The sequence below is a fragment of the Apteryx rowi genome, unplaced genomic scaffold, assembly GCF_003343035.1.
Source record: "Apteryx rowi isolate R43461 unplaced genomic scaffold, aptRow1 scaffold_203, whole genome shotgun sequence".
Classification (NCBI taxonomy): domain Eukaryota; kingdom Metazoa; phylum Chordata; class Aves; order Apterygiformes; family Apterygidae; genus Apteryx; species Apteryx rowi.
In genome coordinates this window covers 563,652-583,338 of record NW_020448342.1, presented here as the reverse complement: position 1 = coordinate 583,338, position 19,687 = coordinate 563,652, and the positions used below count along the sequence as shown (strand labels likewise).

Below are 19,687 nucleotides of genomic sequence, written 5' to 3'. Positions count from 1 at the left end.
ATTTTTGTTCTTGATGGAAAATAAGTTTGAGGGTGCAAACCCAAAGACTGTAAATGTGTGTGTTTTTACCTTTGTTTAGATGTGCATACACAAAGAATATGGGGCCAGCAGGCTACCACCTCAATCTACGATGGGTAAAGATAATGAAACGTTAAAAAAAAACGCTGTCTATAAATAAGTGAATTACTGTAAATGAATAGCTAAATTTACAGGTGCAAATCTCATTTAGAAATGACAGGTACTTAGCAATATCAACTTCAGCAATTCACTTTCAATGAAATTCTGCAAGCCTATTTAAAGTCTATTACGGCTGCTGACATCAATCTGCCAAGCTGCAGAGTGCTAAGCTCTACTAAAGATTTGCACCTATAAATTTAGCTACTGGTATACTTGAATTAAATACACAGCATTTCTCCATATAGGCAATACAGACTTTGAGGTGGAAGGGCACTGAGGTAAAAGGGCGATAAAGTAGAGATGTCATGGAGACTTTGATGCCAGTTTTGCCTGGACAAGAACTGAAGGTTTCAACTCCCACTTGGGTGCAAATTTCAGTCCCTCCTCGGTGCATTAGAGTCTAGGTCTCCACACTTTCCACTCAAAATTTCACTTCTTCCCCAACAAATACCACTGTAAAGGCCATATTTCTAACGCAACTGCTCACTGGAGTATGAACACTACCTGAAAATCCTGCAAACTCCATTCATCTCAAGTACTTGAAAGGTACGCCCACGTGCCCATGCGTATGCACGCATGCACAAGTACAGACACATACAGAGGGACACACATAAATACACTTTCATCGGTTGTATCTATTAACACTCACTAAAGACCGGATGACTCTCAGGCTCCTCCCTCCAAACTAAATGACGGCTTCTCGGGTTGCAGATAATAGGTGGCAGGCAGACAGGTGGCAAAAAAGTATGTTCCTCCTCCTGAAAAACTATAGCCAAAGGTGAAAAAGTATTTGTAGTGCTAACTCCGCAGAACAGAAATGCCTCACATCCTGAATTGATACGGTAATTACAAACAAATTATTCTGACCTTAATTGTAAGTATTGTTCATTTGTAGATTTTATCCATATGCAATGTATTTTCAATAATTACCAATCAGCTGAAAAGTTTTTTTTTTAATTAAATAGTAAGAGACATTTTAAATCTCTGATAAACATTATAATTTGAGGAAAAATGTAAATCTTGGAAGTAATTTGAAAATAGTTGGCAACTTTTCCTCCCAAAGTAACTCCGAAGGCTCAAAAAATAAATATTCAAGAGCATTAATTTGTTTCTAGATGTGTGCGTGCAAGTAAAACAGCAGTCATAATGTGGAAATTTGAGTCACATTTTGCAACTAATTGGAAGCAGATTAGAATTCTGCCTCAGGGGAACATTGTCAAACTAGAAGCTGGAGCAAATGAAGARAGAGGTGAAAGCATCGTGAAGAGCTGACAGATTTACAGTGCTCAAGGCAATAAACGGGTACCAGATGAAAATGAATGTGCTTCACTGTACTGCATGCAGTTCTCAGTCATATCTCAGCAATAACAGCACACAGCCATGAAACTATTATTTTCAGAGAGATGGTGGAGATGGAAAGAGTGAGAATGAAAAAGCTACTATTCAGACTGTGTGCAAAAAAATATAAATCACACAATGACTCAAGTTGTTATAAGAATAATCAAACTGGTAATACTGGGCCCTGTTTTGTAACCTGGCCTCATCTCAAGTAGGGCTTATGGAGACATAATGCAATGATCTACTTCTGTGAGTTGAGAAAGGGCTGCAGACTCACTGTCAGCAAGAGACAAAGCATTAAACTCTTAAGAGAAAAAAAAAATTCAAGCAGATTTTGTTTTTTTAAAGCTAAGAATAACACATAGTCCTGTAGACAGATAAATCAGAGGCAGAAGGAAAAAATTCTTTTTTAAGGGGCGAGTAGGAAAAAGTTGGAGGAGAATATAAAAATGAAAATAAAGTGTAAGGGATAAAGTACCAATGGTGTAATGGAAACAGCTGCTAGCTTTCTCCTTCAGTGTTTGGCATCTGGTGCAGCATCATATGAAAGACTGTTAAAGGAGCTGGACATGGAATGTAAATATAGACAACCAGCCAAATCTCAGCTGCTGTATTTATAAAACAGTAGCGGGGTTTTATATATATATGCACGTGTGTGTATGTGTGTTTGTGCATGCGTGTGTGTGTCTACACACACACAATACATAATCCTATCCTTTAACAGCAACTAGTAACACTAAGTTTATTACATCAAACTACACCTTACTACCGGGTTGAAGGAGGCAGGAACGTGAATTTAGTTTTCTTTAGTAACAGAGGATGCAGAAGAACAACCTTCTTTGTGCTCAACTTACTACAATATTTTTCCCTCAAGTTCCAGAACACAGTGCAATTCAACATATACTGCCTAACATTAAACCCAGGACAGTGAAATTTTATGTTAAATATGTTCAAGACATCCAACATACTCTTGGAGTATTAGAGCCGTGCTTTCAGAACAGGCTAACTAAACAACTCCCTGGACATTTGCTCAATCAGATTTGAAACTTCTAGCCGCAAAACAAAGTCCAATTCAGATACCAGGTCCGTTTTTAATGGAATTTGCTTCTGTTACCTTTTGTTGCAGAGATAGAGACTTTCATTTCCCTCTTCCAAAAAGAATTGGCAAGAACATGAAACCCAGAAATACACAACTACTGCTGTTACTCTGCTGTTATAAGCCTATAATAAAGCACAGATTTGATAGTACTATCCATGTACTGTGGAGAACCACACACAAATAAACAGTTCTCCATGAAGAATGAAAACCCAAAGACCAAACCCTTCCAATTCAAACATTATTGTTGCTTTTAACATGAGCCATCCGCAAAAAATCAGCCAAGGAGGTGACAGGAAATCCAAAAATAATTTGGTCTGGCCCTATGCACCATGAGAACGGAGGTTACAAGTCCCATTTGACTCTTCCTACCAGTTGAGGGAACGGAAGCAGTGAAAACTATAAAATCTAAGCTATGTAACAAACACCTGTGGCGCTACAGAGACACATTTCCATCATAGTTCAGCACAGTATCACTGAAATTCATCAATGAAGGTGGCACATGACCAGGGTGAATTTATGTCGGGGGCGGAGGGGGGGGCCTTAACAAAACCTCTGAATTAAGTCAATGGCTAATGTGAAAGCCTAAAAGTGTGCAAAATCAAACTGTCTAGTGTGCCCAGTTAAAGAGGCCAGACGTGCCTCAAAATTTCCTGGGAAACTGAGCCTAAACTTGGGCGCTTTCTTTCATCAGAAGGATGAAAGAAAGTGACTTCTAGGAGTTTACAAAAGTGTGACCAATTGGAGCTTAGTCTTCTGTTGCTAATTGAAGCATTAAAAAAAAAAAAGAGAGCCCATTTCTGAGGGCAAACTACAAACATATACTTTTTTATAATCCATTGCCACATGATAAAAAACAGAATCAAGCTGACTGGTAGAAACTTGACTGGCAACCAAAGACCAAGCTATTATTTCAAACTGTCATGGGAAAGCAATAAAATTGCTACCAGGTCTCCTCATGTTACTCTTCAATAAAAATAAGCCATCAGGGAAATAAGAGGAAAAGAAAACACATCAAAACCTCTAAAGTTCCTTTAAGTAAAAGTATACTTTTGTGGCATAATGCCATCTGCTTCCTGGTTAACATGACAAGATAATTCAACAACATGAATATCAGTGTTTTATAAATACCAAGCAAACACAATCAATATATTTTAGTTTGCTCTTTTAACTGTAAAAACTGCATTCACACACCACTATTGGCATATGTTTGAAACACCCCCATAAGCACATTTTTCTTTTGGTACTAGTTGACAATGGATATTCCCAGGGGACAGAAATACCTAAGCCAAGCTGGGTTTGTGGCCAGGAATAATATTTAGGCTGTGAAGACTTAAAAACTGAGAGGGGAAGATGGGAGAAGATAAAGGAAACAAATTTTCAGTATTCATTTTTTCTGAAGACTGGTAAGCCATAATGGTCGAGGAAGATTTATCCGGAAGGACAATTCAAGACAGCATGGTAGACCAACAACTTATTTACTTCAAAATTTACTAAGACAAAGAGCTTCAATTTTAAATTCACACTGGCTTTGACCTGAATAGCCTCACTGGATGTTACAGATAGATGCTGGAAAAGCTGTCCCCTTTGTTTTGAGACTTAGCAGTATTTGCCTGCTTACAGGAAATGCAGACATTCATATTACCAAACATCTCTCCCTAAAATGCATCATTTTTACTCACACTGTTGGCTTAAGATTTCAGTAAATGTAATCAAACACCACAGATACACATGAGATGGAAAACCTACACAGACACTCACCAATCCTATTTCACTGCATGCAACTCACACTACTCACTTGCTCAAACTGTTTAATCAAATTTAAATGGTCCTGTATGTAAGCATATATTTTATGTACTTGTACATGTACATGCACACACAGGAACATCAGAGAAAAACTATCTATTCCCACCCCCTTGAATTTTCTTTCAGCTTTTTCAAAAAAGGAAAAAATTACAAAGAACTTGCTTGTCAGTCAAGTCCTTCTGAACAGTTTTACAACCCTTCATTCAAATGTAAAGGCTTTGTTCCAATTGCCAAGACCATTGAGTCAGAATTAAAAGAGAAAAACGCAACACAGAATGCCTATTGAAACCTTGGCTACAGCACAGCGAAAAGTTATAGTCTGATCTTCATATTTGCCCAAATGGCTACTCATAGCCTGCAGTAGATTACGGTTTTAATTTCATGAATGTAACCAAAAAATCCTGCAATTTAAAATCTCATTCTAAGAAAATCCCTCAAGTCCTGTTATGAAAACTGGTAATTATCTTTATTCACATTCTCTTATTTCAAACATATTTTTAAGCAAATTAAAAAATGATAGCTTGTATTATTACTCAATTAGGTTAAACACTACCCCACAAAAGAGCTTCACTGGGCTGAAACACTCTGGTGTGAAAAAGGAAAAAAAAGTTTGCCAAACTGAAAAAAGAATGAAGAAATATAAATAACCATTCCTAATTTTTAGAAAGTTATTTGAATTTTGTAATTACACTATCATCAGAAAGTTTCAAGGGCCACCATTTCGCTATCTTACACCCAACAGGTAATATTACGTACAGACAACAACAACAAAAAAAGCAATGTCAATATAATTGCTGTGATTATTAACAAACAAAACTTCCTTGACATGTACACATACTAAAACCAACACAAGATTTTAGCAAAACTAGGGACAGCCCTCCAACTGAAGACACTGCATCCACAGATCCACTGGTGCGACACCATCCGAGGTTTCAGAGGGTGTATAGCTATTACAAGAAATAGAGCACAGTTCAGAAGCCAGATAATCTCTCCAAACTGTGGGGGAAATACAATGACATATCAGAGTGTATGTTATGACATTACATAAGTGCAATGTAAGACTGGTATAGTGCTAAGCGTATTAAGTGAAGAATAACCTGGGTGTTGGACCATCTTTCTGTGTCCAACAAGAAGTATTCTAGCACAGAGCAAGGCAGACTCTAAAGCTAGATTATATTCAGGCATCCCAACTGTATAGCATGGAAAAAATCTGGAATATGTAGCTGACATACAATTCAAACTATATAAATGAGCGGTATAACTGAGAAGCACAGAACATTCAGTAATGACATCCAGAAAGTCAATATACACTGCTGCCTAAGTAGGCGGAAGTGATCTAACTTTTTTTCAAGGGTGTGTCACGGAAATCCAAACTATATAACTATCTTTATCAAAACTAGAAGTGAAGGCGGTATTTCTGATAGTAGAAATGTTAGCATTTCCAAGACCGTATTCTTGATAACACTTGTAAAATGTGCTCAGATATGACATATGCCAGTAACATCGTGCAAAACTTTGTAAAAACACAGCACATAACTGAAAAGAAAGCTTCAATAAGACCACTATAACAAAGACTATGGCTGGAGGGGTAAACATGCATGTATGGTCTGTCAAGACACCACTGATATTGCAGGCATTTTGAAGGAAGCTCTAATGCTAAATATCTTTGGCCTAGGCCTCCCAACTGCGTTTCTTTATGTTCTCTCTTCAGACTAGTCTTCTGATCTAGTGTTTCACAGACCATGTTCTGTGACCTTTAATCTCTGTGGTTCCTGGATACATGAGCCATCTTAGTGGCTTCAGAGGGGAAAAAAAGGCACTAGGATATAATTTTGTGCTTAATATTAACCCCATGCTTGACATTATTTCAAGGACATCTCAGATCACCTGCTCTGCTACCTCCCTCCCTGGCTTTTAACAAGCAGAGACATACAAGTGTCCTCCAGTCTAACTCTCAACTGGACCAGAGTCTTGAAACAACCTGGATAACAAATGAAGGCAGTAGGACGTACACAAGCCTTCTGAGATCTGGCAGCTCCCCATAGAAACCACAGCAAGCTGAGAGCATAAGAAAACCCATACCACTGGGAGCAGCCAACCCTCGGGCTTGCTGGCATGGAATACACTCACAGACTTTCTGGACACGGCAAGCAAAGTGCTAATAGGGAGAAACAGAAGCAGAGCTGCAAAGCCCTGTACCGTGTCTGGTTTTTAGTTTGTAATGGGTACCATCATGTCCCACTGCCCCCTCAACAGTCTTATGTAAGGAAGCATAATTTTCTACCTTTTTTTTTTAATCCACCTGTTTTACAAAGCAAGCACAGGACAAATCCTGCTCTCACTGAAGTAAACAGCCTACTTGTACAAATGCTAATCCCATGGCTAACACAGACCAAAGGGAGGGGAACACGGCATTGAACATCCAAAGGATGTGTTCAATTAATGGGAAGCAGGCCACAGAATCTCCCATAAATGTCAGTATTAGGCAGTCTAGAGTTGACACCTTTTTAAAACTAGATCACACATTTCTTATGCAAAAAAAAAAACCCACAAGTTTTAGCATGCAAGAGAAACTTCACATTGCAGACTTATGATTTAAGTTGTTGATAAAACAGCTTTCCAATTATCAAGGCCCTCGTAGGAGAAGCAGGAATGCATTGTGTGTTAATGATCACAACCAGGGGTCCAAGCTTTACTCTTTTGTCAGAACTAGAGCAGATCCTCCCCGCAGCTTCACCATTAACATGTCTGTTTCCTGTCAGACCACTCAGAGATAATGTCATTTATCTCAGGGCGGCACAAGACCAGTCATTAGCTTCAATAAAAGACCTCAAACAAAGGCCGGATGGCGTTTTATCCAGGGCTTATAGGCTGCAGCCAAGAATCTCACTGCCTAACAGTTCAGAACTTAAGTTACCTTTAAAAGAATAATTTTTCAGCTATCAACAATTCTAGAACACTTCTCTGAAGAGCAGAAAAGTTGCTGCATGGAAAACTTTAGTCAATGCTTTTATCATATACAATTAGGTGACTGATAAGAGCTTGCTAAAGTTATCCTTTGAGAGTCTTTTTTTTTCTCCTTTCTTTCTTTCTTACACCTCTCAGGGAAAAATTGACAGAATAATTCAGGTTCTAGCTAAATAGTAAGATCTTTGAAGAACTGACCCTTATTGTGTTTGCCTGCAGAAGGTGATTCACTATAATAAATTCTTCGATGACCGATCTTCTGGAAATCTCTTTAAATGAAAGTGGAACCGGTTATATGTATGTATGAACATGTGTTTTCACAGCCTCTCCTGTATTATTGCATTTCAGAAAGCTTCTATAAAGTGCCAGGTGAACTTTTTTAAATAATGATAATAATAATAAAAAAGAACAAGAGTCAAAAAGTATGAGCAAATCGCAGCTATTCAATTCCTGGTTTTATGTTGAAAACTAAGAACAGATGGTACTTTCCATGTTACTTGAATCTGGTTATTGAACACCTCTGTGGTTATGGGAGATTTTGCTTAGCACTTTTAACATACATTTCATTTATTGGACTATAAATGCTACTTTGGAAAAACAAGTCTTTATATAACTGTAATTAAAACAATCTTGCAGCAAAGCCCTTTAACACAGAGAACATGCTTAACCTCATGACATCTGGACAATCAATCCTTTCCTTTTTACTGGGTATTTACGAAGTTATTAAAATTGCAAAATTACCGATGCCCAAAGTGAAGTATTTCCCCAGGAGTTGTGAAAGCGCTTATCAGCGGCAATCCTCGGCTGTATGAATGTTGGGGACCAGCCCCCACGGTGTCGCGCTAACTCCCGCTTTGCCCAGGAATTCAATGGCAGCTCTCGGTCAAACATATTCGCAGAGGTCAGCACGGTTCATGCCAAAAGCTTTCCTCGGCCAAAGGGCAACCCCTCTTCACCCCGCTCCAAAAGCTCGGTCACACTACTAGACAACACTACAGAACTTTAAGAACCTTGAGCTGCGCTTATTGTTAGACACCCATAGTTATCAATGTTTTTAACAGTTAAATCCCTTATGTAGCTTTCAAAACAGTTTGCTGTCAAACAACAATAGACTTTGTTCTTTAATTACAGCAAGTGACCCCCGTGGCCTTTTATTTCACAGTGAATAAATTACACCCAAGACCAGCGAGAAAAGTACATGAAAAGCATATCTCCATAGCATCATTAATCACAGCATGCACTTAAATGATTTACATCAATAGGTAAAATGCACACAGAATTTCCTGATGAAGTGTAAAACACCCTCAATCCTGCTATAAAACATTAAGAATGAAATAAGCAATACCAGCCAACATGTGAATTTATTGAAGACAACTTTCAGATGTGAAACGCAATCTTAATGAAAAAACAATAAACTAATACAAAAGAAATAAATTCCATCCTGGAATATTACTAGACTGATTCATTTCAAAACTGCAACCAGAGTTTTTACAGCTCTGACTCTGGCTTCAGCCTTCTGTATTATTTCCACTTAAACACACAGATTTTTATGTGCCAAATATAACCTTCCCATATCTCAGAGTCAAGTGAGTCCTTAAATCCCAAACTCTTCCTGTAACACACAAACCAAAACTGTGTAGATAATCTGAACACTTTTCAAAGTAACAGCTGTTAAAATTACAAAAGCATAGCAAAAAAAGATGAAGAATTCATGCTGATAAACCCTCAGTCAACTGTGCTGAAAAAAGTGTTTATGAGGAATGGAGAATGGAGACAGGTTTTAACACCAAAAATCTTAGGAGTGGTTAGCGTACCTGTCAAAGCTACTTATTCAGACATGTCACTGGTGGCTTAACCACAAAATGGGCTGCTCGAATATAGCTCAAACATCTTAGAATTACAGCATACTTTGACTTTATCCACATATTAGGGGAGTGGCAACTTTTACAACATACTTGCGGTTTCTGCATAAAAGAGCCAGCAGAATACAGTCATTGATTTAATTAAGCTTCATAAGATCCAATTTATCATGTTTTACGCGACTTTCTGCAGCAAAGAAACAGAATAAATAGACCAAAAATAGACATTGAAGCATGCTGTGAAAATTAAACAGTGACTACAACTCTTGGGAATCTGCTCCAAGCTTTTCACAAATAGTAAACAAATGCAATATTATATTCCACACCACATACAAAAACCCCTCTGATTTTGAATTGGTAGGCATTAACTCACTTGTATCTAGCAAGAAAGCATACAACTTCATGAGACATGTCTTTCATGAACATTAAGACAACTGGAAATTAAAACATGCAGGCCTGAAAATTATATATTCATCTAGACACAAAGGTGCTTTGTGCAAGCATTGCACATCTAGTGTGTAAACAGTCAAAACAAGAACACTTTAATGAACCTAAAATCCTTAAAAAATATATAACGATTATTAAACATTAGGAGGGAAAAGCCAAAACAACAAGCATAAAACATTTAAGTTACACTAATACTACCACAGGCAGGGTTTAAATTTGCAACTATTGTCAGCAACGAGCTTTATTATTATCGTATGGCTAGAAAGGAACATGCTTTAGGAAGAGAAACGCTACCAGATGTTATTGAAGACAGCAAGCAAGCACACCATTGTGCCAGACAATGGCCAACACTGCACGACTCTAATGGGCGAAGCCTATATTAAAGTCACTGTGTGCCAACAGCAGTGGCTGTTACTGGAAATGCAAGCTCCAAACCGCCCATAGAAGCAACAACTACAACACAAAGCGCACTCCCGGCTCTGTTACTCCATACATGTTTGCTCTTAATTTACATATGAGCCGATTTACATTGCACGTACGATTACTCGCATGTGTATGAATTCTTCATACAATTTCCTGTGTGACTAGAGAGTGAAAAGAACACAAACACTGGAGAAACCACACCACTCTCTAATCTCTGTTGCCATGACAGCAGCCTTTGAGATACTGAAATGTTCAGATTGCCAGCTAAACAAAATTGTTGAATGTGAACATTTGGCTGAAAGATTAAAAGGCTAAGGGGGTTGCAAAAGGGCAGTACCTCCCACATTCCAGGCAGCCACTGAATCCAATCAAATGGCTCTGACTCTTTAACCACAACCATTGTGAAGACCGGATTAGGGCAATTTATCTAGACAGTTAAAGCAGATTAGAGAACTGCAATTTGAAGACTATTGGCAACAAAAGTAAATGCCTACCGTACTAAGTTAATAAAGAGACCGTGGGATTTTAGGACACCTTTCCACAGCGAGCACAACTTTCAAAAATCAAAGCGCAAACATATACCTATGAATTAAAGCAATTTGTGTTTTTTTTTTCCTCATCTGCATTTAGAAAATGTCACAGGGCTCATTCAAATTCATCTGTAGATATGCTATCTTAAAAGCAATACTACGCATACAATATGAAATTTAGTTTGCTCCTTGCCTTGAACACAAGCCCTTGAAATTATCTTCGTTTTCTTAACGAATATTTGATGTCACAAACACCCAAATCTAATTCTTAAAAGTTTACTGAAAAATTACACAACCTTCAACATCACTGAAAAATAAAAAGCCAGTAACAGGTCATAAAAAGGCATAACTCTTCCCTGAGACCTTCAGCCCTCCCAGCCACTTGCAAACCACTCCGTACAGTTGACAACAACCCGAAAGTTTTCCCATCACTGAACATTCACGCAGGGAAGTTGTAAAAGCAGGCAATTTAAGACCGACAGCAGACAATCAAGTCACAATCTAACACCCTGACATTGCTCATTAGGAGGTGGGTAGTTTTTGCTTTCCTTTCCAGGTAGACTAGGTTCTCTTGGTGTAACAACCTGTAGAATTCATCTGCCTCGTAGTCCCGGACCAACACTAGCCCCCAAGATCCCAGAGAAGCAGCCTCCTGCCCTTTGGACCCAACGATTCCTGCTGACACCAGAAGCTGCCTGAATGAGCGGTAACAAAAGGCAAACTCTCCCTCCGCCCTTCCCTAAGAACACGAGGCCATTTACTCTTCCAGAAAGCATCCTTCACACGTTAATAGAAAGCAAGAAAAGCACACAACACCCCCATTTGATTTCTTTCATACATTTCAGCCACTCGGCAAACAAGTAGTTCACATCCAAGAACCCACAGGGCTCAGATAAGAAAGCTCCCCAGACAGGAGACAAACTGTTCTGCAAGCTGTTTTGCACACATAGCTCAGTACAAGGTGCATTCCCCTCCTCCCAGCCTCCTCCTTCCAGGAGGACTAGAGGCACCGCCTGTCTGCTGGCTCACTCCTTCCCCTTGTCCACACCAGCTTTTGGGGCCTCGGGGCTGCTGTACCACCACAAGAGCCCCCGGTACGACAAGCATCCCGCATCTCTGCCAAGGGGAGTGGTGGAGCCCAGGTCTCTGCTGATGCCTCTCCTCTCCCAGGCACAATCCGGACTCCAAAGCAGGGGTCAGGGAGAAGGGAGGGAGAGTCCCTTTACAGCCTGGGAGAAGAACGGCCGCGAATATCTGCCAGTGTCATAGGAAGGGGTCAGTACATGTAACTCCAAGACCTGCTACTGGTGGTGCCTGAGCTACACAACCCCCTAGGCAAACACACAAACCTGCAGCCTGACAACACGTGCCATCCCACTGGTACCAACACCGCTGCTCACTGCTAAAACCAGAGACAACTCAGTCAGGGTCATCTTGGGGTTTTGTCCTTTTGGGTGAATGCAATCAAAAGAGGCAGACAACACAAAACAGAAATGTTCTCCAGGTCTGGGGACGGGGAGAGAAAATCAAAAGGAAAAGCAGCACACTCAAAACGTGGTGTCTTCTGCCTAAGGACAGGAATTTTTGGTTTAGAAGAACAGATGCATGTCACATACACAACAGAGATAACAACAGGAGCCAAGCACACAGTTGTGGGAAGTTTATCATAGACACAGGGAGACACAGAAGAGARGTGGTGGAGAGGAGCTTGTCCTACCTTTTCTGTTTTCAATTTCTTGATTCGCCTGTGGCTCTCCTCCTCCTCCTCTTCCTTCTTTACCAAAATAGAGTTCCCCATTAACCCTGAATCCGGGGTACTTTTGCTCACCTCCCCCATGGCGGAGGAGGCGCAGTGGAAGGGGCTGCTGCTCCCACCACCRCCTCCCTTGGCCCCGTAGCCATACAGGTGCCCAGGGGGAGCTTGGCTGCTGCCACCCCCACTGCCGTTGGGGTGGCCCTGCTGCAGGTCATGCTGCTTGTCCTTCCTGGATTTCCCCGCATCCTTATCCCGCTTGGAGCCTCTGCTGCCCTGGTTTTTACCTGGTTTCTCCTCTTTGTTTTTCCCACAAGAGGCAATAGTGTTGTTGCTGCTGGTGTTGTTATTATTGCCATTTGGGTTACTGCTCACACTTTGACCCAGTGCTGAATTCATGCCAGTTGCCTCTCCAGGGCGCCCTTGGACTTCCTGCCTCTTGCCAGCACTGCTGATCTCAGGAATCCCATACAAGGCAGCAGAAGGCAGAGATTTATTAGCATCCTTAGAAGTTTTACTCCTTTTCACTTTTGATTTGCTAGTCTCTTTGTGAGAGGAATTCCCCTGGGGAGCAGAAGGCTGAACAGAAGCAAATTTTAGGCCATCAGCTAAGGCTGAGGTAGCATTAGCCCCACTGGAAGCCAGACCCCCACAATCCTTGGAGCTGCTGTTGCTGCTGCTGCTGGTATTCGTGGAATTATTCATCTCAAATTTCTGTCTGTCCTTTTCCAAATCGGCGTCCAAATCGATTATTAAATTCCCAACCCCGATTTCCCAATCATCGCCACTGTCATAAGTATCAACCGCGTTTGGATCCACACCTTTTCCTGCAGTGGAAGTGTTCACTGACATCCTGAAGATGAGATCTCTAGAATAAAAATCCGATGAACTTTCCTTTGGAGATGTGGGGACATTCGTTTATCTCCGATGGGCTTTTTAAAATGTAACTCTTCTTGTCTTCCTCCCCCAGGTATGTTTAGGTTTATACCCTGCAGTCCACGTCCACCTTTTCCTGTGAGGAGGGGAAAAGTCGAATATTTCTTGTCTGGGTGTTACCAGAATATAATACGATTAATAAAAAGGGAGAAGGCAGAGGGAGCGAAATCATTCAATATTTCCATGGGTTGGTTTGTTTTTAAGTTTGTTAAACCGGAGGCAAAGCCTGTGATGCTTTTATAGTGAGCATCTTGAATCTAGTTGTATCCCAACATCCACGATCTCTCTTAAAAAGTCATGTCCAAAAAAAGAAAAAAAAACACAAAAATTTAACTACATGATTTAAATCCACAAAGCTCAGGAAATACAGACTTAGGACTCGTGCCTAGCAGTTGGAGCACATGTTGTAATCTAACCCCCTGGACCACCACCTAGGCACAAAAGGGAGAAAAGGAAGGACACAGATTCACTCTTCAGTGCATTCCATGGATTTTGTGGCTTTAAACCAGACCCTTGAAGTTTTGTGACTTTCCTGTATTATCTTTACCTCTTTCTACTTAAATCTTTTTTTTTTTTTTTTGAAGGGGGGAAGGGAAGAACAGAGAGAAGTGGGAAACCTAATTTTCCTTGACACAATACAGCTTCTATTAAAAAAAAGCAACCTACATATACAAATGTTTACTGAAAATTATTAAATTCCACAAGTAAAAAAAAAAGAAATAAAAATAAAGTCTTCTTTCTTTTAAAAACACACTCAAGATAACAGTTCTACAAGCAGTTCTAATGTACTCCTAGGTCACACAATTGTTATGTCTGTTAAATATAGTATTACTGACTGTACAGGAAACTGATTAAGACATACACTTTAAGTGATCTGCACCAAGGTGGCCTCAGCGACCGCAAATGAGTGTATGTTTGACAAAGCTTAGTTAAAACGATTTTTAAAGGGATCTCTCCCTTTTACAGTCGACTGCTGAAATATTTATACATATATGCATATTGCTTACCTTTAATCCTTTATAATTTTTTTAATTAAACCAGCAAATCAAAATGCTGTTCCCACTCGTCTCAGCAACAACTCTGTGCTTCATTTTACTTAAAGAGCAAGTGATCAAGAAGTAGAAAGCAAGTAACATCTCAGCCAGTATAAACCGCTCAATAACATATCTCCCCCTACTTTGGCACACAGATCAGAAGTCCTTTTTTGTTTGTTTTGTTTTTCCTCCTTGCTTAAAAAAAAAATGCTGCTCCTCACAACTTTACAAGCTGGTAGGTCACATCTCACATTCAGAACAGAAGCATCGGGGACCAGATTTTTGTTTGCTTTCCTGAATAAGCACCGAGAGGTAATAATAATCACAGTAATCTTAAAAATGTTTTCCCAACTTCACACTCCGTCTTCAGTCCTGGACCTCGGAGCCATCCTGATCAGTAAGTAATGATCCCATGAAACAAACCTACAGGCGTCCGGGTGTTACAAGACAGAATGTGCTAACATCGGGATAAATTAGTGAAAGGGAGGAAGGAAAAAAAGAAGAAGAAAGGACTGAAAATCTGGGCTGGATTCCGCCTGTTAGTTGGGAAGTGGCATTTTTTTCGCCCGTCCTGACAGATCTGATTTCTTGAACTAACTTGAGGGGAAACGGAGGGGGAGGGAGGCCGAGGAAGAGGAGGAGGAGCGGGAGGGGGGAACCACTGATCTGATAAACCGGTTAGCAAAACATTTTGTGGGAGTGGAGGAAGGAGAGCGTGCTCTCAAATGAAGTAAATTTTCCCAAGGATAGGATGGGGGGGGGGGGTGTTCAAAATAAACGTTAAAAAAAAAAATCCAAACCGCACAGACCACAGTTCCAAATTGCTGCCTAGAAAAAAAAATATAAAAAAAATAAAACGGGAGCTTGGGCTAATCAGTCATGTGGTAAGTAATTCAGCAATTAGAGGCCAAAGAGATAAAACAGACGACCTTTTTTCAGGACGGATCGCTCCCCCTCCCCCCCACCCTTATTGTCTCAGCAAACCTCGCAATCTATTTCTTTTCTCCCCCTCTTCGTCCACCAGCCCTCTTTCTTCCCCCCCCTTCCCCCCCCAGACGGACTCGGAGCTTTAGCTTAGTATTTTTAATTAGCCGGCGTTGGGAAGCTAAAAGCCGTAATGAATTGCCGGTGCGGGGGGGGGGGAGGGGCGGCCGCGCCGGCAACCGCCAACCCCCGAGGAGCGGCGGTTCCGTTACAGTTCAGGCCTCTCGCGTCACGTGAGGCTCACGGGCTCAATTGGTTGTCGTAAGAACAAAAATGGGTGACAAGCGTATCAAGCAAATACTGATCTGGTCTTTAAAAACACACACACACACACGTCCCGTAAGGTGTGTGTCTCTCTCTCCCCCTGGCCATCCCCCCCGCCGCTGGCACCGCTACCAGTTACAGAGGTGAAGCGTTTTCCTCAGCCAAGGGGATCCCTCAAGTTGGGGGGGGGGGGCTGAATACCATGGCAAAAGCATATGTTTCAGCGAAACACCTTATAAACCTTTCCTTGACTTATCTGCAATTTGTAGTAGTTCAGAGAGAGGAGACGGGGGGGTAGGGAGGGTTCGGAAGTGACTTCGAGGTTTTCACGTCCTCTCGGCTGAAGGAGGTGGCTCGCTGTTTGATAGCCCCCAGCCAGCCGCCGTGATGGTGTCTGCTGGGGGCTTGTTTGGTGGGAGATGTCGGCAGGAAACGCTCAAGGCACCAGGAACAAACGGGCGATGCCACCCCCCGGCTTCAGCCTTACATTTCTGGCATTACCATATGACAGGAGAAATACCTCCTGTGCCACCGGGATCCGTCTGAACCCCACCACTCCTATTAACAAGTTACTTGCTCTTGAGGGGTGGGGGGGAGGATGCAGACTGGTCTGTAACTGTGTCACTTTTATTTTCCCCTCTTGGTTAGTTAAAACCCCCAAAAGGCACTATGCTTTAACGCCCCCCGAGTGCACTGTCAAGTATGATTTGTGTGACTACAGTGCTTTCACCCTCTTATTTCCCTCAAATAACTCATCCTCCTGCTTGTGGGATTTTCTTCCTTTAAACCCCCCCAAAAACCCTAGTTTTTTCAACGCCCAGAACTCGTTAACACTCCCCTTTGCATGAAAAAAAAAAAACCCTCTAAGTGCTATAGACACACCAAGCAACCGTACTTACGATCTGTATTGGATCGAGTTGACCTTTTCCTTCTAACTGCATTGAGTGTGTTTTTGTTGCAGCCGCTTTTTATTTTTGGAAAAAAAAAATCTAATGTCTTCAACAGATTTATTGTGTGTGGAAGAAGAGAGCACCAGATACCATGAACCTTCCTTTCTTAAAACAAAATCAAAACAACAACAAAAAAAAACAAAAAAACCCACCAAAATCAGAGTCCCCCTGCACACACACATGTACACACACACACACACACTACACAACAAGCTGCCTTTACGGCACCAGCGAGCGGCAGCGGCCGGGAGCGGAGGAGGGGGAGCGGGAGCCGGCTCGGGCTCGGTACCTGAAAGGGACTTTTCTTTGTTCCCAATGCCCTTCCCCACGCGGCCAATCAGAGGCCAGCTTTTATGAAACCGGGCTCTCTGATTGGCCCGCCGCTCCTTCTGCCTGCCGGCGGGGTTGAGAGACAGAAACACGCACGCACACGCACACGCACACACAGCCCCGCGTTTTGCAACCGTCCGACTACCCCCAGTGCTACAGTAGGCAGCCTCCTGCTGCAGCGAGATACAAATCATGTTTCCCATTTCAATTACGGCATTATCCTACATAGTGCTTAGAAGAGAGAAAGGAGGAAAAAAAGGTGGAGAGTAGCTCTGCCAAGACTCACATGTTGGGAGGAAGACTCCTTCATTTAATTTTAATTTAATTTCAGGGCAGTTTTCGAAGCGATGATGAATGATTTTTCTGTGCCGGTTTCAAAGAGGCAATTTAGAGTCTCACTCATAATTTTTAAATGCCCCCTCATTCAAAATTATAACAGCTTGAACCCAGCGAGAGAGGGCTGGTAAWACACATGTGCGATTATTTTCGTGCTTAGCGAAGGAAAAAAGCAAACTGTCTAAAGGAGGGGGCTGAAGGGAGGTTCAGCGGAAGGCAGCCTCCCCACCTCTGCTCTGAGGGACACCGAGGTACTGCCGTGTGCTCACATCAGCCCTGTTTCTCAGGTTCACGCTGCTTCCCTCCTCACGTATTTTATTTCATGATCATTTTTACAATATGGCTTAAGTTAGGCAGGTCGGGTTTTATTCTTTTTTTTTCCCCCGAAGGAGGGGGAGCAGAAAATAACCCTTTTGTTTTCAGGCTCCTGATTTACTGCTGCAAGCACTGAACTGTGAATGCAGGCGACCATATAACTACCACGTGAACATCCTTTCACAGGAATTAGTAACACAAATCTTCCCTATCGGGCTTTGTGTAGCTCGAAAATATCCCCCTTAATCATTCCTTTTGTTTAGGTTGGGAGCCATTACGCTGCACAACTGCAAATTGCGCTTAACCCTTTGCGCGCCGCGGAGGGGGGCCGGGGGCCACGTGTGCGCGCCGCCGCCGCCCGGGACACGTGGGGCGGGGACCGGCCCCGGCCCCGGCCCCGGCGGTGCCACCCGGGACACGGCGGGGAGCGGGGACCTGCCCCTGCCTCGCGCCGGCCGCTGGTGCCCGCGCGCGGCCCCCTTCAACGGCCTTAACGGCCGCGCCCGCGGGCAGGCCGCGGGCTCSACCCCCTTTATTTTTCATACGGAGGGATGGCTTGCGCCCTTTCCTTTTCTTTTAATCTCGCTCTCAATGATCTCCCTGCGAAAATCGATAGGGGATGTTTCTCTCGCCAAATGCGAGTGTTGCTCGGGTCGTGGTTTCCGGAGAGAAGTTGAAGTGCGGCGTTTGCAATGTCCCGCGCGCACATGACAGTGTGACAAAATGCGCCTTTGGATTTCATCCAGCTGAGCAAATTATGGGCATTAGCGTCCCCGCATTACACACTTTCCATCAAAGGGGTGATTAGCAGAGGACGCACCGAGGAGGGAAACCACCTAAACCTGCTTGCTGCAGGGGCACCAGGGAAAACGACACAGTTCTTTTTTTTKGGGGGGGGAGGCTGCCTGTGGTGCCCTGCCTCGCCGCCCCCCACAGCCAAAGGGCCCTCGGGAGGCACCCGCTGCCCCTGGCGCCCGGCTAAGGGTCGCCCCTGCCCCAGAGCAATGGCTGTGGGGCGGCCATGGGAGACTTGGAAATCGCCCGGAGGAAACCACGTCTCCTGGTGTAAAAGCACTTCCCCTTGGGGGGCTGATAACAAAGGGCTTATTAGCACCGATGAGTCCACTGCCAGACAGACCCTCGATCACGTTACATTTTCCAGCGATTTCGAAAGGAAAGCAAACACAGGTAGCATATGGGACTGCGGGAGAAGCTTGCTGGCCTGGCCTACGTGAAGGCCTGGGCGTGAGACCAGCCCGCGTCAGGGCCCTGCACGGGCTCGTTCACGGGGGGAGCAGGGTCCGCGGTGGCCCCGGCCCCGCTGCGCAGAGAGGTGGCACTGACCCCTGTATGGGGGGTGGCTGCTTGCACCCAGGCATTTGCCACCCGTGGGGAACAAGCATGCACAATTTTACAAGGTACCAAAACTCGCAGACTCACCAGGATAACTCTAAGGTGATGTTGCTGGGTGGTTAGTGAGGATTTTTAAGATCAGCAACACCAAGCTTATGTTTTATGCTACTTAGTCGCCAATCGCTGTTGCTGGKTTTTTTTTTCCTTTTTTTTTTTACAGTATGTATTTTTCAGATTTAGGTAATAGCCCTGATCTCTCAAAATCGACCTCTGTTTAGACACGTTTTACTTTGGGCTGCTTCTCGCCTGCAAAATTACAGTCATTTTCACGTTATTATACAGTGAGTAGGAGACAGATTGTATTTAGCATTGGGTGGGGGAAGGGTTATTATGGGAAGCAATCTGCTACGGTCAGCACATAATTTCAGCCCAAAGAAAATTGCTTCTGAATAGCTGGTCTGTTAACTAGCCAAGGAACAGTCACTGGGAGAGACTACAAAAATGCCTCTGCTTTATCTGAATTACACCATCCTTTTAATTCCTCAAAGCAATGGTCAATGAAAGAGCCATTTTTGCAACCGCAACTGCCAATTCCTGGGTAAAATATCTTCACGCACTTTCTTAGATCATGATACTCAGAAGTGTGCCGCCCCTCTCCCTTCTGGCTTTTGCATATGTCTATACAGCAAAAGAGGCTGTCCAATGTACTACACTGATTATCAAAGAGGGGCTTTTATTTATCTATTTCTGAAGCAGAAATTACAGCAAGCCCACTCACAGGCCTGAGGG

General features: G+C 42.7%; 1 protein-coding gene across 1 annotated transcript in view; it reads right to left on the bottom strand.

Moving 5' to 3' along the window:
- ZNF608 (zinc finger protein 608) overlaps positions 1-16,654 on the bottom strand; it is an 86,824-nt gene extending 70,170 nt beyond the window's left edge. Inside the window, exon 1 of the mRNA XM_026063933.1 lies at positions 16,514-16,654. Coding sequence (XP_025919718.1) covers positions 16,514-16,555 — 42 coding nt within the window. The 5' untranslated portion in view covers positions 16,556-16,654. The remainder of the gene's footprint in view (positions 1-16,513) is intronic.
- Positions 16,655-19,687: the final 3,033 nt, after the last annotated feature.